The sequence below is a fragment of the Pristiophorus japonicus genome, chromosome 8, assembly GCF_044704955.1.
Source record: "Pristiophorus japonicus isolate sPriJap1 chromosome 8, sPriJap1.hap1, whole genome shotgun sequence".
In the NCBI taxonomy this organism is placed as follows: Eukaryota; Metazoa; Chordata; class Chondrichthyes; family Pristiophoridae; genus Pristiophorus; species Pristiophorus japonicus.
The window spans coordinates 26,679,267-26,700,116 of NC_091984.1; the positions used below are offsets into that span (position 1 = coordinate 26,679,267).

The 20,850-nt window shown below is 42.6% G+C and overlaps 1 protein-coding gene across 3 annotated transcripts in view; it reads right to left on the reverse strand.

The window, feature by feature from the left end:
- The window catches only part of evi5b (ecotropic viral integration site 5b), a 208,930-nt gene that overhangs the window by 4,966 nt on the left and 183,114 nt on the right, over positions 1–20,850 (reverse strand). For all 3 annotated transcript variants that reach the window (XM_070886010.1, XM_070886011.1, XM_070886012.1), the window contains exons 16-18: positions 19,818–19,976; positions 16,871–17,017; positions 749–844 (exon numbers count right to left, since the gene is read on the reverse strand). In XM_070886010.1, coding sequence (XP_070742111.1) covers positions 749–844; positions 16,871–17,017; positions 19,818–19,976 — 402 coding nt within the window. The remainder of the gene's footprint in view (positions 1–748; positions 845–16,870; positions 17,018–19,817; positions 19,977–20,850) is intronic.

Consider the following 20,850-nt stretch of genomic DNA (forward strand, 5'->3'; position numbering starts at 1 on the left):
TAATCATTGTATATAAGCCACATATATTTTTATTTATCACACAGATCTATAAAGGAAGAGAGCAATGTAAAAAGTAAGTAATGCAGGGTAACTTAAAGTTCACCAAGATGTTTTCCTGTTGTTGAAAACAAATTTAAACAATCAAATGAGTTCTGACTGAATGAGATTACTGGAGTATCAGTCAGTTTCCCTGCACTCCATATTCTTAAGAGTTTATTTTTCTGGAACCAATACCTCTAGTTTTTTCAAGTTCTTGACTTAATTTATTCAAGTGTTTCTCTGTATTTAACAAAAATGCAATAGTTGAAAATGTAAAACAACTATTGAAACATTAGATCAAAAGCATATTACCTCCAATGGTTCAGTGGGTAAAATCACCTGGTGTCATACTGAGCATACATGAAGACCAGGAAACTCTCTGGTACAATCTCTTGTCTGTGCTAAGTCAGCTGATTCAGTGTAATTTGTCTCAGTATCCCTGAGCTGGGGAAAGTCAAACAGGACTCTTCTTCCTGATCACTATTCTGCTGGAAAGATCCCACTTGTGAATGTCAGCTAAAAACAGAATTTAGCTCAGCTTTGATGCTCCAGCATGGTCAAGTAACCTGCCAGCACAGTCAAGCCAATTGGATAAGATACTAGAGAATTACCAGAAACCATGGAACTATAACTGAGCACTTTTGAATGAGAAAATTGGAGACACATAATTGAAAAGAATTTCATTAATGATAGCTTTTATTTTAAATACCTGTATTTCTAGATCAGCAATTTTCTGTTGGAGTTCAGCCACAGCTGCTATGCTATCTGCTTCTCGAAGTCTCACTGCCATCAAATCTTCTTTATTCTAAAATGAAATAAAAACTATAATCATTTACATGGTAAATAAAATACTCAAAAAATACAGGTGACGATAAGAGCTTTTCTGTTTGATTGAAACATTTATTTTTAATAGAACTCTATTTAGAGTGAAGAAAGACACAATCTCACTGTTTAAATACTCTCTGAAGTTTACGGAATGGAAACAAAAGCGCCCAAAAAGTGTGTTCAGGAGAATCCATCATGTTTCTTCTCTCACACAAAACTGAATGTACACTATCTGAATAAGGTTTTTGAAATTTGTCCACTAACCTTACTTTAAATAATTTTGATAAACAACCAAGGAGAAATTACTCGAATCTGAGAAATATTCCAGCAAAGCTTTGCTAAACTCCAGGATCCCCAATTTGTACTTCAATTCAAGCACTTAAAGTGCCGTGGGACATTTTACTACATTAAAGGTCCGATATAAATGCAAGTTATTGTTGATTCAAAATACTGCATTGTGTAGCGTTTTGGTCTCATCTGGTCTCTACTTGCCTTAGATTGGGTGCAACTAAGGTTCACGAGAGTGATTCCTCGGATGAGAGGGTTGTCCTATGAGGAGAGATTGAGTAGAATGGGTCTATATTCACTCGCATTTAGAAAAATGAGAGATGATCTCACTGAAATGCATAAAGTTCTTAGAAGGTTTGATGCTGAGAGGCTGTTTCATCTGGCTGTAGAGTCTAGAACTAGAGGTCATAGTCTCAGGATAAGGGGTCAGCCATTTAGGACTTGGATGAAGAGAAATGTCTTTACTAAGAGGGTTGTGCAACTTTGGAATTCTCTACCACAGAGGGCTGTGGGTGCTCAGTCGATATATACTAGACAGAGATCAATAGATTTTTGGGCACTAAGGAAATTAAGGGATTATGGGGATAGGATGGGAAAGTGGAATTGAAGTAGAAGTTCAGCCATGGTATTATTGAATGGCAGGAGTAGGCTTGATGGGCGTTATGGCCTATTGCTGCTTCTTACATTCTTATATGTAGCTTAATGGTAAAGGGCAAGGTAAATTAATATTCTTTAAAAGAACTGAACTTATATTTTACAAATACTGCAATACTCATGGTCAATGCTCGTCTTATGATGTAAACACTTCCTATTTATGTACCGTACTGCTAGTCCAATAAGATCATGTCCTACTAGTTACTGTAGTCTATCAATGAACATATTCAAATTCAATGAATAACGTACTCCCAAAGTGCATAAAATGCTGACCCACACTACATTTAAACACTGTAAAATATCCAACTTCTAAAGTTTTAAACAAGGAAAGGGTTATCATACATCTGATATGCCAGAGAACATTATTTTTTTTAAACACATCACATGGAAGAAGTAATACTGCATACAAACTATTGTAACTTTCAGGAAACTAACACACTTTGCTCAATAAGGCCTCTGTGGTCCACATAGGTGGCTACGTATAGCCTGAAATATACTTAGACATCAGGAAATCAGAGAGGTTTGCAGTCATTACAATCTATAAACATCTAAATAACTGCTATTTCTGAGATTGTGGTTTTATAACCACTACAGGGCATTTTAGTCACAGCAAAATTCACATTTATTTAACACTCTTCCACATTGACAAGTTTACAGTTGCAAGAAAAAAGTTAATCTCCTTGAAGGGGATATTATGTTGTGGGTGCAGATGCTGGTTTTAACTACAGCTAAATTTACCGGAACACACTGGTGTCAACGTATAGTTAGTACAAACTGAAGAAACCCAAGAGGATTGACCAAGATATGAAGGCTCACATACAACTGCGACTGAAATGCAGCACTCCATCATCCTCAAAAGGAGAAGCATTACATGTTGCAATTTATAATCTGTTCTGCACTTTGGAATTAGTATCGACTTCTGGGTGAAGTTTTAATGAAATCATTGCTTTACAGCTACTATAATATACTTATTAAAAACAAAACCAGCATGTGCAGATCTATCCAGCCAAAGTTTTGCAAATTAATTTAATTAATTGTAAACAAAAGCAACTTTCAGGGATATTAAGAATTTAGGAGCGAAGCCTGCAAAAAAACAAAGAAAATCTGTAACCGTAGCTGTGCATTTGTGCAATACCTAGGCTTGATTACAAAAAAGCCCTTGTTTTTCACTCGATACAGGAAATGTAGAGGTTGCTAACAAGGCTATTTGAACATTTTTATTTAAAAAGCGTATTATAACATAAGAACATAAGAAATATGCTCTGCCATTCAATAAGATCATGGCTGATCTGATCATGGATCCAGCTCCACTTCCCCGCCCGCTCCATAGCCCCTTATCCCCTTATCGTTTAAGAAACTGTCTATTTCTGTCTTAAATTTATTCAATGTCCAGCTTCCACAGATCTCCGAGGCAGCAAATTCCACAGATTTACAACCCTCAGAAGAAATTTCTCCTCAACTCTGTTTTAAATGGGTGGCCCCTTATTCTAAGATCATGTCCTCCAGTTCTAGTTTCCCCCATCAGTGGAAACATTCTCTCTGCATCTACCTTTTCAAGCCCCCTTAATCTTTTACGTTTCGATAAGATCGCCTCTCATTCTTCTGAACTCCAATGAATAGAGGCCCAACCTACTGAACCGTTCCTCATTAAGTCAACCCCCTCATCCCCGGAATCAACCTAGTGAACCTTCTCTGAAATGCCTCCAAATCAAGTATATCCTTTTGTAAATACGGAAACCAAAACTGCACGCAGTATTCCAGGTGTGGCCTCACCAAAACCTTGTAGCACGACTTCCCCGCTTTTATACTCCATCCACTTTGCAATAAAGGCCAAGATACCATTGGCCTTCCTGATCACCTGCATACTATCCTTTTGTGATTCATGTACAAGTACCTCCAGGTCCCGCTGTACTGCGGCACTGTGCAATCTTTCTCCATTTAAATAATAACTTGCTGTTTGATTTTTTTCTGTCAAAGTGCATGACCTCACACTTTCCAACATTATATTCCATCTGCCAAATTTTTGCCCACTCACTTAGCCTGTTTATGTACTTTTGCATATTTTTTGTGTCCTCCTCACACATTGCTTTTTCTCCCATCTTTGTATCGTCAGCAAACTTGGCTACGTTACACTCAGTCCCCTTCTTCCAAGTCATTAATATGGATTGTAAATAGTTAGGGTTCCAGCACTGATCCCTGCTCTACCCCACTAGTTACTGGTTGCCAACCAGAGAATTAACCATTTATCCCAACTCTTTGTTTTCTGTTAGTTAGCCAATCCTCTATCCATGCTAATATATTACTCCCAACCCCATGAACTTTTATCTTGTGCAGTAACCTTTTATGTGGCACCTCGTCAAATGCCTTCTGGAAGTCCAAATACACCAAATCTCCTGGTTCCCCTTTATCCACCCTGTTCGTTACATCCTCAAAGAACTCCAGCAAATTTGTCAAACACGACTTCTGCTTCATAAATCCATGCTGACTCTTGACCGAATTTTGCTTTTCCAAATGTCCTGCTACTGCTTCTTTAATAATGGACTCCAACATTTTCCCAACCACAGATGTCAAGCTAACTGGTCTCTGGTCTATAGTTTCCTGCTTTTTGTCTGCCTCCTTTTTTAAATAGGGGCATTACATTTGCAGTTTTCCAATCGACTGGGACCCCCCCAGAATCCAGGGAATTTTGGCAAATTACAACCAATGCATCCACTATCCCTGCCGTTACTTCTCTTAAGACCTTAGGATGCAAGCCATCAAGTCCAGGGGATTTATCTGTCTTTAGTCCCATTACCTTACGAGTACATCCTCCTTAGTGATTGTGATTGTGTTAAGTTCTTCCCCTTGACTATCCACTGTTGGAATATCTGACAAAAATGCACCACTTGACTATCGAAATTGTAATTTATCTAGATTTTCAAAAGGCCTTCATTAAGATACCCCATAATAGACTGATGAACAAGGTCAGAGAATGCAGAGTCAGGGGACAAGTAACAGAATGGATAGTTAGCTGGCTCAAGACAGAAAGTAGAGAATAGGGGTAAAAATTAGTTATTCACAGTAGCAGAAGGTGGATAGTGGTGTTCCACAAGGTTTAGTGCTGGGACCACTGTTGTTCACAATTTATATTAATAATTTAGACTTTGGTATCAACAACACAATTTCTAAATTTGCGGATGACACCAAATTGGGGCGATTGTCAATACTGAGGAGGACTGCAACAAATTACAGGAGGACATTAATAAACTTGCAGAATGGACATATAATTGGCAAGTGAAGTTCAACATGGATAAATGTGAGGTATTAAATTTTGGTAGGAAGAATAGGGAGGTCACTTAATACTCCTCTGAGCCAGAAGCAAGATATTGCTGCTGGCTCTCGTGTGTGGTTGGCAACCGGGGTGCAGCACCTTAGAACATAAGAATTAGGAACAGGAGTAGGCCATCTAGCCCCTCAAGCCTGTTCCGCCATTCAACAAGATCATGGCTGATCTAGCCATGGACTCAGCTCTACTTACCCGCCCGCTCCCCATAACCCTTCATTCCCTTATTGGTTAAAAATCTATCCATCTGTGATTTGAATACATTCAATGAGCTAGCCTCAACTGCTTCCTTGGGCAGAGAATTCCATCGATTCACAACCCTCTGGGAGAAGAAATGGCTTTTAATAAGGAAAGTTACATTCTAAATTAATAGTGCGGTAATGCTCATTTTATGTTACTTGGGAAGGAGCATTAAGGGAACACCAATTTCTTGGCAGAGTAATCATTTATATAAAAATAAAAACAGAAAATATTGGAAATAAACATCATCTGCAGTGTTAAAAAGTAGATTAATGTTCTGGGTAGAAACTTTGTCAGAGCTGGATAGTGAAAGGACAAATATGATAAATTCTAGTGCAACATAAGTACAAGCATTGAGTTGGAAAAGTTCAAGTAAGCTTCGGGAACAGAATTTCATTTTTCGCCCAGGCTATCTACAGCCCTCTAAAGGCTATCTACAGCCCTCTAAATCTATATATTTATTTCAAACAACTTTAACTTTTACATCCTAAGACAGACCTTCCCTTTTGCTCTTTCCTCTCCTCTCCTCTCCTCCCCCTGCACCTGCTTAAAACATGTTACATCACTAACTTTTTCCAGTTCTGACAAAAGGTCATCGATCTGAAACGTTAACTCTGTTGCCCACAGATGCCGCCTGACCGGCTGAGTATTTCTGCTCCTGTTTCAGATTTCCAGCATCCGCAGTATTTTGCTTTTGTTTGTTCCAATTGAATATTGGGAAGACCGAAGCCATTGTTTTCGGTCCCCGCCGTAAACTCCATTGCATAGCCACTGACTCCATCCCTTTTCCCAACTTCTGTCTGAGGCTGAACTAGACTGTTCACAATCTTGGTGTCATATTTGACTCTGAAATGAGCTTTCAATCACATATCCGCAAGATAACGAAGACCATCTCTTTCCAGCTCCATAACATCGCCCACCTCCGCCCTTGCATCAGCTCATCCGCTGCTGAAGCCCCCATATACATGCCTTTGTTACCTCTAGACTTCACTATTCCAACACACTCCTGGCTGGCCTCCCACTTTCTACCCTATGTAAACTAGAGGTGATCCAAAACTCAGCTGCCCAGGCCCTAAACTCACACCAAGTCCCGCACAACCGGCCAGTGACTAGTGGGGTGCCGGAGGGCTCAGTGCTGGGACCCGAGCTATTTACAATATACATTAATGATATGGATGAAGGAATTGAGTGCAATATCTCCAAGTTTGCAGATGACACTAAGCTGGGTGGCGGTGTGAGCTGTGAGGAGGACGCTAAGAGGCTGCAGGGTGACTTGGACAGGTTAGGTGAGTGGATAAATGCATGGCAGATGCAGTATAATATGGATAAATGTGAGGTTATCCACTTTGGTGGCAAAAATTCGAAGGCAGATTATCTGAATGGCGGCAGATTAGGAAAAGGAGGTGCAACGAGGCCTGGGTGTCATGATACATCAGTCATTGAAAGTTGGCATGCAGGTACAGCAGGCGGTGAAGAAGGCAAATGGTATGTTGGCCTTCATAGCTAGGGGATTTGAATATAGGAGCAGGGAAGTCTTACTGCAGTTGTAGAGGGCCTTGGTGAGGTCTCACCTGGAATATTGTGTTCAGGTTTGGTTTCCTAATCTGAGAAAGGACGTTCTTGCTATTGAGGGAGTGCAGCGAAGGTTCACCAGACTGATTCCCGGGATGGCAGGACTGACATATGAGAAGAGACTGGATCGACTGGGCCTGTATTCACTGGAGTTTAGAAGGATGAGAGGGGATCTCATAGAAACATATAAAATTCTGATGGGACTGGACTGGTTAGATACAGGAAGAATGTTCCCGATGTTGGGGAAGTCCAGAACCAAGGGACACAGTCTAAGGATAAGGGGGTAAGCCATTTAGGACTGAGATGAGGAGAAACTTCTTCATTCAGAGCTGTTAACCTGTGGAATTCTCTTCCACACAGAGTTGGTGATGCCAGTTCATTGGATATATTCAAGAGGGAATTAGATATGGCTCTTACGGCGAAAGGGATTAAGGGGTATGGAGAGAAAGCAGGAAAGGGGTACTGAGGTGAATGATCAGCCATGATCTTATTGAATGGTGGTGCAGATTCGAAGAGTCAATTGGCCTACTCCTGCAACTATTTTCTATGTTTCACCCATCACTCCTATGCTCACTGACCGACATTGGCTTCCAGTTAAGCAACGCCTCAATTTTAAAATTCTCATCCTTATTTTCAAATCCCTCCATGGCCTCACCCATCCCTATCTCTAATATCCTCGAGTCCCACAACCCCTCCCGCAGCCCCCGCACCCTCCCCACCCCAGATGTTTGCGTTCCTCTAATTCTGCCCTCTTGAGCATCCCCGAATATAATCGCTCAACCATTGGTGACTGTGCCTTCTGTTGCCTAGGCCCCAAAGCTCTGGATCTCCCTGCTGAAACCTCTCTGTTTCTCTACACCTCTTTCTTCCTTCAAGACGCTCCTTAAAACATACCTGTCACCTGCGCTAATTTCTACTTATGCAGCTCGGTGTCAAATTCTTTATCTCATAATACTTCTGTGAGGCGCCTTAGGCGTTTCACTACCTTAAAGGCGCTATATAAATACAAGTTGTTATTATTTGTTTAGATCTTAGCAGTTTCTTTGACTTGGTTAACATTCGACCTTACTCTCCTCTATTTTTCAGCTGTTTTGCTGATCTTGGATTTTTGGCTTTTTGTGTTTTCGCTAGTCTCCGGGCACAATTCGTGGTGGATTCAAAAATTTAGTGCCGGGTTAGCATTGGTGCCAGAGCATGCAACTGTCGCCAAATGAATGTTCACGAGGAGCGTTAGCACTAACTCCAGCGTTGCACCACACAATTTGTGCGCCGGAGCTGAAAGTTCCAGCGCTAAAAAAATTGGCTGTTCTGCGCATGCGCAAATTTTTACATTTTTTTATTACCGTGCTTCTGGTCTGCTGTCCGATCGCAAACACTAATGCAGGGCGCCGCCGCGCACATGTTCGGTACACCCAGGGCTGAATCAGCCTTTTTAAATTTAGATTGTCATGATGGGAGGACGAGGAATCAAGACAGCGTGCCAGGCGATTCAGCCAGGAGGCTAACGAAGCTCGAGTTGGGGCTGTGAGAGAAGATGGTAGGAGTTACATCGTAGGGGTGGATCTGGACCACTGTCATCGATTTTCAAGTGCATTTGGAGGGATATCGCTGAGGCGGTCAGGAGTGGCACACAGCGCCGAAAGAAGTTCAATGATCTTTCAAGCGTCGTTAGAGTGAGTAAAATTTTAATTCATGCACTCCTTCATTACTTCAATTATAAATCTCATGCTCCTTGTTCTCAGCACTCTGTGGGTGTTCTCATGCTGTTGGCGTGTCTCAGCACTCTGTGGGTTGCCTCCTAAAATGCATGACACATAGTAGGCTTAGTTTGGCACGATTGCCATGATTGATCTTTACACATTATTAAGATTGCTTTCTGAGATCTCATAAGATGTCTCCGCACTTCGATGTCCTCCTGATGAACCACGTGCAACTTCCAAGGACATTAAACAGAGGACTGTATTACATTCAGACAGTATGGTTCAAGTGCTTTGGTGGCAATCTGTGCCACAAGAGCAGATGAAACCCTGACCACTGTGTCTGAGGCAGAGACCTGCTCTGCAATTTCCCTCCAAAGGCACTTGAAAATCGATGGCAGTGGTCCAGATCCACCCCTACTATGTAACTCCTGCCATCTTCTCTCCATAGCCCCCACTAGAGCTTCGTTAGTCTCCTGGCTGAATCGCCTGGCGCACTGTCTTGATTCCTCTTGTAACCATTCCCATTTTCAACTTTGCAGCTCAAGAAGTCACATAATCGGTGCAAGCAGGCAGCGGTCTGCCTCAGACCCTGCCACTCACGGACATTGAAGAATGAGTGGCAGGCCTCATCTGTGTCTCAGGTCGGGCAATGGCCAGTGGGGCTGGGTTGGGGCGATGTCATGCAGTGTCTCTGGACTAGGGTTGGGGCACACTCCCTGGGATGGTTTGGGGCAATGGCATGCACTGTCTCTAGACTAAATATAATGGAGTAGCGACAGTTCTTCAAATGAGCCTGTGCAATGCGAACTTCCTCATGTCACCCTGCCCTCTCCCCTGAGGCTAACCACTCGTCTGTTGCTTTCTACTTCCAGATGACCAACCACAGCATCCCTCAAGGGAACACTCCACATCACGCCATCGTCTGGAGGAGAAGGGAGAGGAGGATACTGTTCAGCCGACTCCGGCACAGCTGCAAGCCCTCCCCGTTTTACCACCGGCACTCACCTCGTCTGAGGATGATAACGTGACTTTCTCGGGGTTTGACAACTCCGAGGCTCCTGGGACCAATGGCGTGCAGCAACGCAGTTCTGGGGTCGAATCCCGTATGCCATCTCTCCGGAGGGTGAGTCAGCAAAGACGTGGAACTGGACATGGTGGGAATGTCCAGGGAGAGCATCCATGTCAGTTATCAGCTCCTTGATGTCCTGGGGAGGATTCCCTCAAGCATCGGGAGTCTCACTGTGACCATTACGGAGGTAGATTGTCAGTGCGAACCGTGAAACCTGTGAGGCCATCAATGGCCACATGAGGCTGGTGGTCTCCAGCAGTGACACTGGAGTCCTGGAGAGTGTGGTGCGAACCCTTGCGAAATATGGCGCATCACAGGCACAAGCTCTGCTTCAGCTTGAGCAGGTGAAGCAGTCCATAAACCCCGCCGCCATACGCTCTACGTTCCCCATTGTCACACCCAAACCAAAACACCTGTGGCTGGTGGCGCCGATGAAGAGGCTTGCCTGTCAGAAGCCAGGCCTTCCACGCCATGAGCTGGTCCAGTTTGTCCCCATGCAACGTCTCCATTGTCTCTCCCCCCAACACAGCAGTGATTTGGCAACGTTGCTGCACGCCATCTTGGTACCACTTGGGTTAGGAGAAGCAAGCAAGGGAGGGGAATAAGAGGAAGGGGTCAAAAGACAGTGGTAAAAAATAATGGGGCAGGGGTTGCTGCATTATGTTGTTGATTCTGGATGCATCCTATGTTTTTATGTTGCATTATTATGTTGTTCTGGATTATGTTATTGATAATGTTGTTGTTGAATGATCACACTGCTGGATGCAGCTAATTTATGTTATTTTATTAAAGTTTCACAATTAAGTTTACAAAGTTGACAAAGTTTACAATGTTTAATAAATTCTTTTGGTCACCTTAGCCATTCCTGTGTACATTAGCTTGGATGATGTGGAATCAGTATGGGTGGAGCTACGGAATACCAAAGGGCAGAAAACGCGAGTGGGAGTTGTGTACAGACCACCAAACAGTAGTAGTGAGGTTGGGGACAGCTTCAAACAAGAAATTAGGGATGCGTGCAATAAAAGTACAGCAGTTATCATGGGCAACTTTAATCTACTAATTCATTGGGCTAACCAAACTGGTAGCAATGCGATGGAGGAGGATTTCCTGGAGTGTATTAGGGATGGTTTTCTAGACTAAAATGTCGAGGAACCAACTAGAGGGCTGGTCATCCTAGACTGGGTGTTGTGTAATGAGAAAGGACTAATTAGCAATCTTGTTGTGCGAGACCCCTTGGGGAAGAGCGACCATAATATGGTAGAATTCTTTATTAAGATGGCGAGTGACAAGTTAATTCAGAGACTAGGGTCCTGAACTTAAGGAAAGGTAACTTTGATGGTATGAGACGTGAATTGGCTAGAATAGACTGGCGAGTGATACTTAAAGAGTTGATGGTGGATAGGCAATGGCAAACATTTAAAGATCACATGGATGAACTTCAACAACTGTACATCCCTGACTGGAGTAAAAACAAAATGGGGAAGGTGGCTCAACCATGACTAAACAAGGGAAATTAAGGATAGTGTTAAATCCAAGGAAAAGGCATATAAATTGGCCAGAAAAAGCAGCAAACCTGAGGACTGGGAGAATTTTGAATTTACAGCAGAGGAGGACAAAGGGTTTAATTAGGAGGGGAAAAATAGAGTCTGAGAGGAAGCTTGCTAGGAACATAAAAACTGACTGCAAAAGCTTCTTTTGATATGTGAAAAGAAAAAGATTAGTGAAAACAAACGTATGTCCCTTGCAGTCAGATTCAGGTGAATTTTAATGGGGAACAAAGAAATGGCAGACCAGTTAAACAAGCACTTTGGTTCTGTCTTCATGAAGGGAGACACAAATAACCTTCTGGAAATACTAGGGGGCTGAGGGTCTAGTGAGAAAGAGGAACTGAAGGAAATCCTTATTAGGCGGGAAATGGTGTTAGGGAAATTGATGGGATTGAAGGCCGATAAATCCCCGGGGCCTGATAGTCTGCATCCCAGAGTACTTAAGGTAGTGGCCCTAGAAATAGTGGATCATTTTCCAACAGTCTATCGACTCTGGATCAGTTCCTATGGACTGGAGAGTAGCTAATGTAACACCACTTTTTAAGAAAGGAGGGAGAGAGAAAATGGGTAATTATCGACCTGCCATCAGTAGTGGGGAAAATGTTGGAATCAATTATTAAAGATGAAATAGCAGCACATTTGGCAAGCAGTGACAGGATTGGCCCAAGTCAGCATGGATTTATGAAAGGAAATCCTGCTTGACAAAACTTCTGGAATTTTTTGAGGATGTAACTGGTAGAGTGGATGAAGGAGAACCAGTGGACGTGGTGTATTTGGACTTTCAAAAGGCTTTTGACAAGGTCCCACACAAGAGATTGGTGTGCAAAATTAAAGCACATAGTATTGGGGGTAATGTACTGACGTGGATAGAGAGCTGGTTGGCAGACAGGAAGCAGAGAGTCAGGATAAACGGGTCGTTTTCAGAATGGCAGGCAGTGACTAGTGGTGTGCTGCAGGGTTCAGTGCTGGGACCCCAGCTATTTACAATATACATTAATGATTTAGACAAAAGAATTGAAGGTAATATCTCCAAGTTTGCAGATGACACTAAGCTGGGTGGCAGTGCGAGCTGCGAGGAGGATGCTAAGACGCTGCAGGGGGACTTGGACAGGTTAGGTGAATGGGTAAATGCATGGCAGGTGCAGTATAATGTGGATAAATATGAGGTTATCCACTTTGGTGGCAAAAACATGATGGCAGATTATTATCTGAATGGTGACAGATTAGTAAAAGTGAAGGTGCAAAGGGACCCGGGTGTCATGGTACATCAGTCATTGAAGGTAGGCATGCAGGTACAGCAGGCAGTAAAGAAAGCAAATGGCATGCTGGCTTTCATCGCGAGGGGATTTGAGTATTGGAGCAGGGAGGTCTTACTCCAGTTGTACAGGGCCTTGGTGAGACAACACCTGGAATATTGTGTTCAGTTTTGGTCTCCTCATCTGAGGAAGGATGTTCTTGCTATTGCGGGAGTGAAGCGAAGGTTCACCAGACTGATTCCCGGGATGGGAGGACTGACATACGAGGAAAGACTGGATTGGCTAGGCTTATACACACTGGAATTTAGAAGAATGAGAGGGGATCTCATAGAAACTTATAAAATACTGACGGGACTGGACAAGTTAGATGCAGGAAGAATGTTCCCGATGTTGGGGAAGCCCAGAACCAGGGGTCACAGTCTAAAGATAAGAGGTAAGTCATATAGGACCGAGATGTGGAGAAACTTTTTCACCCAGAGAGTTGTGAACCTTTGGAATTCTCTGCCACAGAAAGTTGTTGAGTCCAGTTCGTTGGACATATTCAAAAGGGAGTTAGATGTGGCCCTTACGGCCAAAGGGACCAGGGGGTATGGAGAGAAGGCAGGGGCGGGGTACTGAGCTGGCATGATCAGCCATGATCATATTGAATGGCAGTGCAGTCTCGAAGGGTCGAATGGCCTGCTCCTGCACCTATTTTCTATGTTTCAACAATGTTGCATGTGGTTGCATGGCTCTCATTATAGCGATGCTCGGCTTCCGTCTGAGGGTTCCAGATGGGGAGGTCATGAGCCAGGTGGCGAGGCCATAACCATTGTCCCCGAGCATCCAGCTCTGGCCTTGTGGTTGACACTGAAACATGCGTGAGACACTGCTCTCATGCAAGATGAAAGCATTATGGATGCTCCCTGGATATTGGGCATTGACTACCATAATGCGCTGAGTATGGTCACAGACCATCTGCACGTTCATGGAGTGGAATCCCTTTCGGTTTCGGTAAATCTCTGGACTCTGTAAAGGTGCTTGCAGGGCGATGTACATACAGTCAAGGACAACCTGAACCTTGGGGAAGCCAGCAAATCGTCCAAAATCTACAGAACTCTCATTTTGGATCTCCTTGGTCATTTGGAAGTTTATGAAGTCCACCCTGCGTGCGTACAGTGCAATAGTCACCTGGCAAATGCAGTGTAGCGTGCTGCGAGATGGAGCATATGTCGCCTGCTGATGCCTGAAAGGAGCCGGAGGCATAAAAGACAAGTGCCAGTCACCTGCACCTCGACGGGCAGTGCAGTCCTGTTGTCACTGGTAGGCTGTAGGTCTGCCTGTATGAGCTGGCATATCTCTCTGACCAACTCTTTTTGGAAGCGCAGCCTTCTAACGCAGTGCCTCAGAGAGCGATGTTCCCTGTAAACTCATGGGGGTTAAGGCCTCCTCCCCATACGTCTGCGACCTCTTCGATTACGGTGAAAATGATCAATAAGCCTTCTTCCAGCTTGATGCCGTATGAATAAAGCAGCCAGGAGTACTGGCTCCCGACATAGCATAGCACCTATTTTTAAAATGTCCTTTCAAACAAACTAAAAACTCACATGAACTTTACAATCACAAGTGAGCAGTAACACAGTGTTCTTCTCCCAATCCTCACTCACTCACAACTGTGACTTTCTCCTCCGTTTTCAAGATGGCGCCGCTAGCGCCTGGTGCGCCCTGGGTCTGACTTTTTTTCTTAGCGGGTTCCCGGACAGACACTAAATCGGGCGAAATGCTCGAAGGTTCCGCCTGGGGCGCTAGCGCAGCAATGCACGACGATTTATGCCATCCAAACGGTCAAAACAGCGGCGGGACGCTAAGGTTGATATCAGTGGTGGGGAAAATGTTGGAATCAATTATTAAAGATGAAATAGCAGCACATTTGGAAAGCAGTGACAGGATCGGTCCAAGTCAGCATGGATTTATGAAAGGGAAATCATGCTTGACAAATCTTCTGGAATTTTTTGAGGATGTAACTAGTAGAGCGGACAAGGGAGAACCAGTGGATGTGGTGTATTTGTACTTTCAAAAGGCTTTTGACAAGGTCCCACACAAGGGATTGGTATGCAAAATCAAAGCACATGGTACTGGGGGTAATGACGTGGAGAGAGAATTGGTTGGCAGACAGGAAGCAGAGTGTCGGGATAAACGGGTCCTTTTCAGAATGGCAGGCAGTGACTAGTGGGCTGCCGCAGGGTTCAGTGCTGGGACCCCAGCTCTTTACAATACACATTAATGATTTAGATGAAGGAATTGAGTGTAATGTCTCCAAGTTTGCAGATGACACTAAACTGGGTGGCGGTGTGAGCTGTGAGGAGGACGCTAAAAGGGTGGCTTGGACAAGTTAGGTGAATGGGCAAATGCATGGCAGATGCAGTATAATGTAGATAAATGTGAGGTTATCCATTTTGGGGGCAAAAACACGAAGGCAGAATATCTGAATGGCGGCAGATTAGGAAAAGGGGAGGCGCAACGAGACCTGGGTGTCATGGTTCATCAGTCATTTAAAGTTGGCATGCAGGTACAACAGGCGGTGAAGGCGGCAAATGGTATATTGGCCTTCATAGCTAGGAGATTTGAGTATAGGAGCAGGGAGGTCTTACTGCAGTTCTACAGGGCTTTGGTGAGGCCTCACCTGGAATAGTGTGTTCAGTTTTGGTCTCCTCATCTGAGGAAGGACGTTCTTGTTATTGAGGGAGTGCAGCAAAGGTTCACCAGACTGATTCCCGGGATGGCGGGACTGACATATGAGGAGAGACTGGATCAACTGGGCCTTTATACACTGGAGTTTAGAAGGATGAGGGGGGATCTCGTAGAAACTTATAAGATTCTGACGGGACTGGACAGGTTAGATTTGGGAAGAATGTTCCCGATGATGGGGAAATCCAGAACAAGGGGACGCAGTCTTAGGATATGGGGTAGGCCATTTAGGACTGAGATGAGGAGAAACTTCTTCACTCAGAGATTGTTAACCTGTGGAATTCCCTGCCGCAGAGGGTTGTTGATGCCATTTCATTGGATATGTTCAAGAGGGAGTTAGATATGGCCCTTACGGTTAAAGGGATCAAGGGGTATGGAGAGAAAGCAGGAAAGGGGTACTGAGGGAATGATCAGCCATGATCTTATTGAATGGTGGTGCAGGCTCGAGGGGCCAAATGGCCTACACCTGCACCTATTTTCTATGTTTCTATGTAAAATTCTGCCCGGGCACAAAATCTTGTGCGCCTCGCTTCACGCCCCCCAAAAAAATCATTTTTGCGCCCTCCCGAGGCGCTAAATGGGGCACAAATCAGCCTAAAATCCAGCCCTTCCTCTTTATAATGTCATTTCACAGCCTGATTAAATGATCTTTGTACATCGTCCTGCAATTTTTATCTTTTTCCAGTTTAAAAAAAAAACTATTCCTGAACAACTACGTGCTTCTTTGTACTGATAATTATATTAAACCGAGCAATCTTTACCTATTCAATACACAATCCTAAACCTAGTTTGCCTAGCTTTCTCCAATTGCTAAATGCTAAACTATCCAGTATTTTAGATTTTTCATTCAGATTTTCAACTATTGCAGTTGATTCCTTTTTATGTTTAATAATTGATACAATTTCTCCCAATTTGGAAAAGAATAATTATCTAAAGTGTTTAATCTATATTCACAATACAGTTATACATAATTTAGCAAACCACTTTAAACTCACTTCTGTACATATTCACCAACACGAGTTTATCTTTCAGATTTAAAAAAAATGTTGATCCTGGGATGTGGGTGTAGCAGGCAAGATCATATTTACTGCCCATCCTTGGTTGTCCTGAGAAGGTGGTGATGTGTCATTATAATTAGGACATTTCAGAAGGCATAAACAGTCAATCACATAATGAGAGACTGGAATCGTGTGTAGCCAGACTGGGTAGGGGTGACAGGTTCCCTTCCCTGAAGGATATTAGTGAACCAGTTTGTTTTTATAACAATCCAGCACCTTTCACGGTCTTTTTTTCTGGTGTTAGATTATAATTTCCGAGATTTATTGAATTCAACTTCAATTTACCAAGATGGAAACTGAACTCAGATTAATGTCTGCTTCATACCGTTTTTTTGCAAATGTTCATTTTTTAAAGAGCTGTTGCTATTATGAGCAAGACTTTCCCAAATAAAACATAAAGCTTAATATTGATGTCTTATCAATCATCTCAAAATATTAATTCCTTCAATTTCTACCTCAAATTTATGTAGAACTAAGTAGATAAATTGCACTCAGAAATCAGCTGGTTGGCATGAATTTGCTACCCATGATTATTTGATATACTGTATATACTATATACTTCATATACTGTACCTTGCAGTGTATCTCAGCCATTTTTCGTTTCATTTCATTTAACTGAGTGAGTAGTCCCTTATTCTGGGCTGTGAGATATTGCACCTTCTCATGTAGGCCATTGCACTCCTTTTCTGCTCGATATAGCTGGTTACTGCTGATTTGGTTCTGATATTTTGATAAGTTAATAACAGATAAACAAAAAAAATTAGAATTTGCTATTTCAAATTCACATTATCTACTTTTCTAATAGCAATGTTTCTTAAGACACATTCCACCTGTTTTATGAACACAGAATTCAATTTACTGGACGATTGTTAATATTACTGAAGGAATTTACATCCTCTTTCCCCCACGTATATCGCTTATTTACGTTGCCTTTCCACAAACTCCTTCATCTGGGAGAAATACTTATTTATAACTGCTGTCAATGGCAGTCTGTCAAAGCCAATGGCACGGATTTTGCTGTCAGTGGGGAAGGAACAGCGCTTGCCATTCACCTCAAAAAATGCTACCCACAAATTTTAAGTGGCTCTAGAGTGCAGACTTCCCCTTTTCCGATGTCAGTTTGAATTCGGCGCCCTCTACAGGGGATCTTTGCACAAGTCAAGCAGCAGGGAGACTGATCAACCATGTTCGGAGCAGCCATGATCGTATTAAATGACCGAGCAGGCTCGAGCGACCGTATGGCCTACTCCTGCTCCTATTTCTTATGTTCTTAATCCTCAGAGGTGGCAAAGCAAGAAGTAAAAAATAGTAAAAATAAATTACATTTAAATCTTGTACAGAAAACATAATAAAGATTGGGACATACACATGAGATTAATGTAGAAATATAAATAGATTAACAAATTGAAAAAAAATATTTACATATTTAAAAAAATCTGCAACATTAATTTTCTTCTGAGGGAATGAGAGTCCACACTTGTAAAATTAATTTTTCAGGGCCAGAGAAAGTGTTCAGCCGTAATTATGACTTACTATGCCATTAAAAACTCAGTTACTCCTGATTGAACAAGGCTGAAGTTTTTCATCTGTCTTTGGAGCGATAATAGCAGGTAATTAGTTTAAGTTTATGCCTTAACGGTGATTTCTGTGCAGATTCCATCGGTGAAGACTGCAACAGTGCACCATGAATGAGCAGGGTTTTTCTGACAGCAATGTCTGGATTTCCGCGATTAACTGCACATACACGGACTCCAGAAGTTTGTCCGTTTTACCCAGCAATAACGGGGCGCTCGCCGTTATTAGAACAGCAAAATTGGGGCTAATGTGAAATGTACTTTACATGTCAGATAGTTATATCAATGGTTCTTCAGGCATTACCCATATTCTCCTTTTTGTGCTTTTCAAAGAAGTTATTTTCTTTCCCCATCCCAGCCAAGGTAGGCAGATGATCTACTTGAAAGCATATGCTAGTGTTGCCATCTCCAAAGGCAAAACAAGCTTAACCCAATTCCTACCATCTTGCAAAACCTCCACTATTTTGTATATGAAAGATTTCTCATCTACAAACCTTAGGTTCAAATTGTATATTCAATCCAATAAAGAAAGGTCTGCTGAACGAATACAGCATTCTTGCACTGTTACTTTTAAAATAATTGAAGGACTGTTTTAATTAATTGTTCCTATCACAACCTTTTTGGTCCTCAGTCCGTTTCAAATGTGTCTCACAGCGCGTGGTGAAGTAACAGACCCTGAACCAAACAGTATCGCAACCGATTATCCCTTCTGCATCTCACTGTGACAAGAGAAGTTATCAAGACATGTCAAACACACAATGTACTCCAGCTTGGTGGTTCAATTAGAAGTAATTTACCCAAATGTAAATTATGCAAATTGACCGGTAAACTGAACTGGCATACTTTGTGCGTATGATTATTTACATTCTGGTATATATAATATGCTGAATTTAATGCTGTATAATAATGAAATTAACAAAGTTAAGTAGTATTAGACATTATTCACTTATCCAAACAGGGGTGATTCATGGGCTGTCTGGATAAACAGAACCCAGTCATAGATCTGCATTAAATGTCAAGTCACTGAATTATTTACATAAGAACATAAGAAATAGCAGGAGTAGGCCATATGGCCCCACGAGCCTGCTCCGCCATTCAAGATCATGGCTAATCTGATTATGGACTCAGCTCCACTTTCCCACCGTCCCCCATAACCCCATATTCCCTTATCTGTTAAGAAATTGTCTATTTCTGTCTTAAATTTATTCAATGTCCCAGCTTCCACAGCTCTCTGAGGCAGCGAATTCCATAGATTCACAACCCTCAGAAGAAATTCCTCCTCATCTCAGTTCTAAATGGGCGACCCTTAATTCTAAGATCATGCCCTCTAGATCTAGTCACCCCCACCAGTGGAAACATCCTCTCTGCATCCACCTTGTCAAGCCCCTTCATAATCTTATACATTTCGATAAGATCACCTCTCACTCTTCTGAATTCCAATGAGTAGAGGCCCAACCTACTCAACCTTTCCTCATAAGTCAACCCCCTCATCCCTGGAATCAACCTAGTGAACCTTCTCTAAACTGCCTCCAAAGCAAACATACCCTTTTGTAAATATGGAAACCAAAACGGCACACTATTGCAGGTGTGGCCTTATCAGTACCCTGTATAACTGTAACAAGACTTCCCTGTTTTTATATTTCATCCCCTTTGCAATAAAGGCCAAGATTCCATTGGCCTTCCTGATCACTTGCTTCACCTGCATACTATCCTTCTGTGTTTCATGTACGAGTACCCCCAGGTCCCGCTGTACTGCAGCACTTTGCTCGGAGCTTTTTGAAATTTTGGCCGCCTTCAGAACCTACGTGTATAGTTTATATTGCAAAAAGTACCTTTCGCGTGCTTGAGTCAAGCCCTGCTGCAATTTACAGGAATAATTCTTTTTGAATTTAAACCTGTATAGCAAACTCTACTTCATGAAAAAAGTCAAGAGAAGCTGTTTATACCTGTGTCTCATGTTCCAACATCCTGTGTTTAACTTCTTTCAGTTCAGCCTGTGTTTCAGCTCCTCTAAGGCGCACTGTCATCAGTTCATCCTGCAGCTCGCTTACAGCATTCCTCCGTGGTGAGTCTTTCCACCTGCCAGTGGTTCTAGCCAGATGACGCTAGAGACAATTTGACAATTGGAATAAATGTCCATAATTTGTTTGTGGGCACACATACTGATTGAAGCGAAGTCTAAACCATATCCATTTTTCAACTGATACCGAAGTCCTTTCGAGCCATTTTAGTCTATCCATTCAGAAAGACCCTAGAGCATCCCCCCAACCCCACCCACCAATTGTAACATTGTTTGTAAAATGATTCCAGGGTTTACACCTCCACAGCTCTATAGTGTCAGCTGTGGCTCAGAGGGTAGCACACTCACCTGAGTCAGAGATTGTGGGTGCAGGGACTTGAGCATGTAACCCTAGACTGACACTCCAGTGCAGTGCTGAGAGAGTGCTGCACTGTTGAGGTGCCGTCTTTCAGATGAGACGTTAAACTAAGTCGGCTCTCAGGTGGACGTAAAAGATCGAAGAAGAGCAGGGGAGTTATCCCCATTGTCCTGGCCAATATTTATCCCTCAATCAACATAACAAAATAGTTTGTCTGGCCATTATCACATTGCTGTTTGTGGGAGCTTGCTATGCGCAAATTGGCTGCCGCGTTTCCTACATTACAACAGTCACTACACCCAAAAGTACTTCATTGGCTGTAAAGGGCTTCGAGACATCCGGTGATCATGAAAGGCATTATATAAAATGCAAGTCTTTCTTTTCTTTCTGCAGAATATCTAGAAATGCATTCCATGTATTGATCACACTGTGTGGGGAAGAACATCTATCAGTACTAAATTTGCCTTTTACTAATTTGAACCAATGTCCTCTAGTCCTATTCTTATAATACAGTTTAAAGTAGTTTTCCAGATTTATAATCTTATACACCTCCATACACGCTCCAATGCCTCCTTTTAAGACTAAAAGCCCAAGCTTCTCC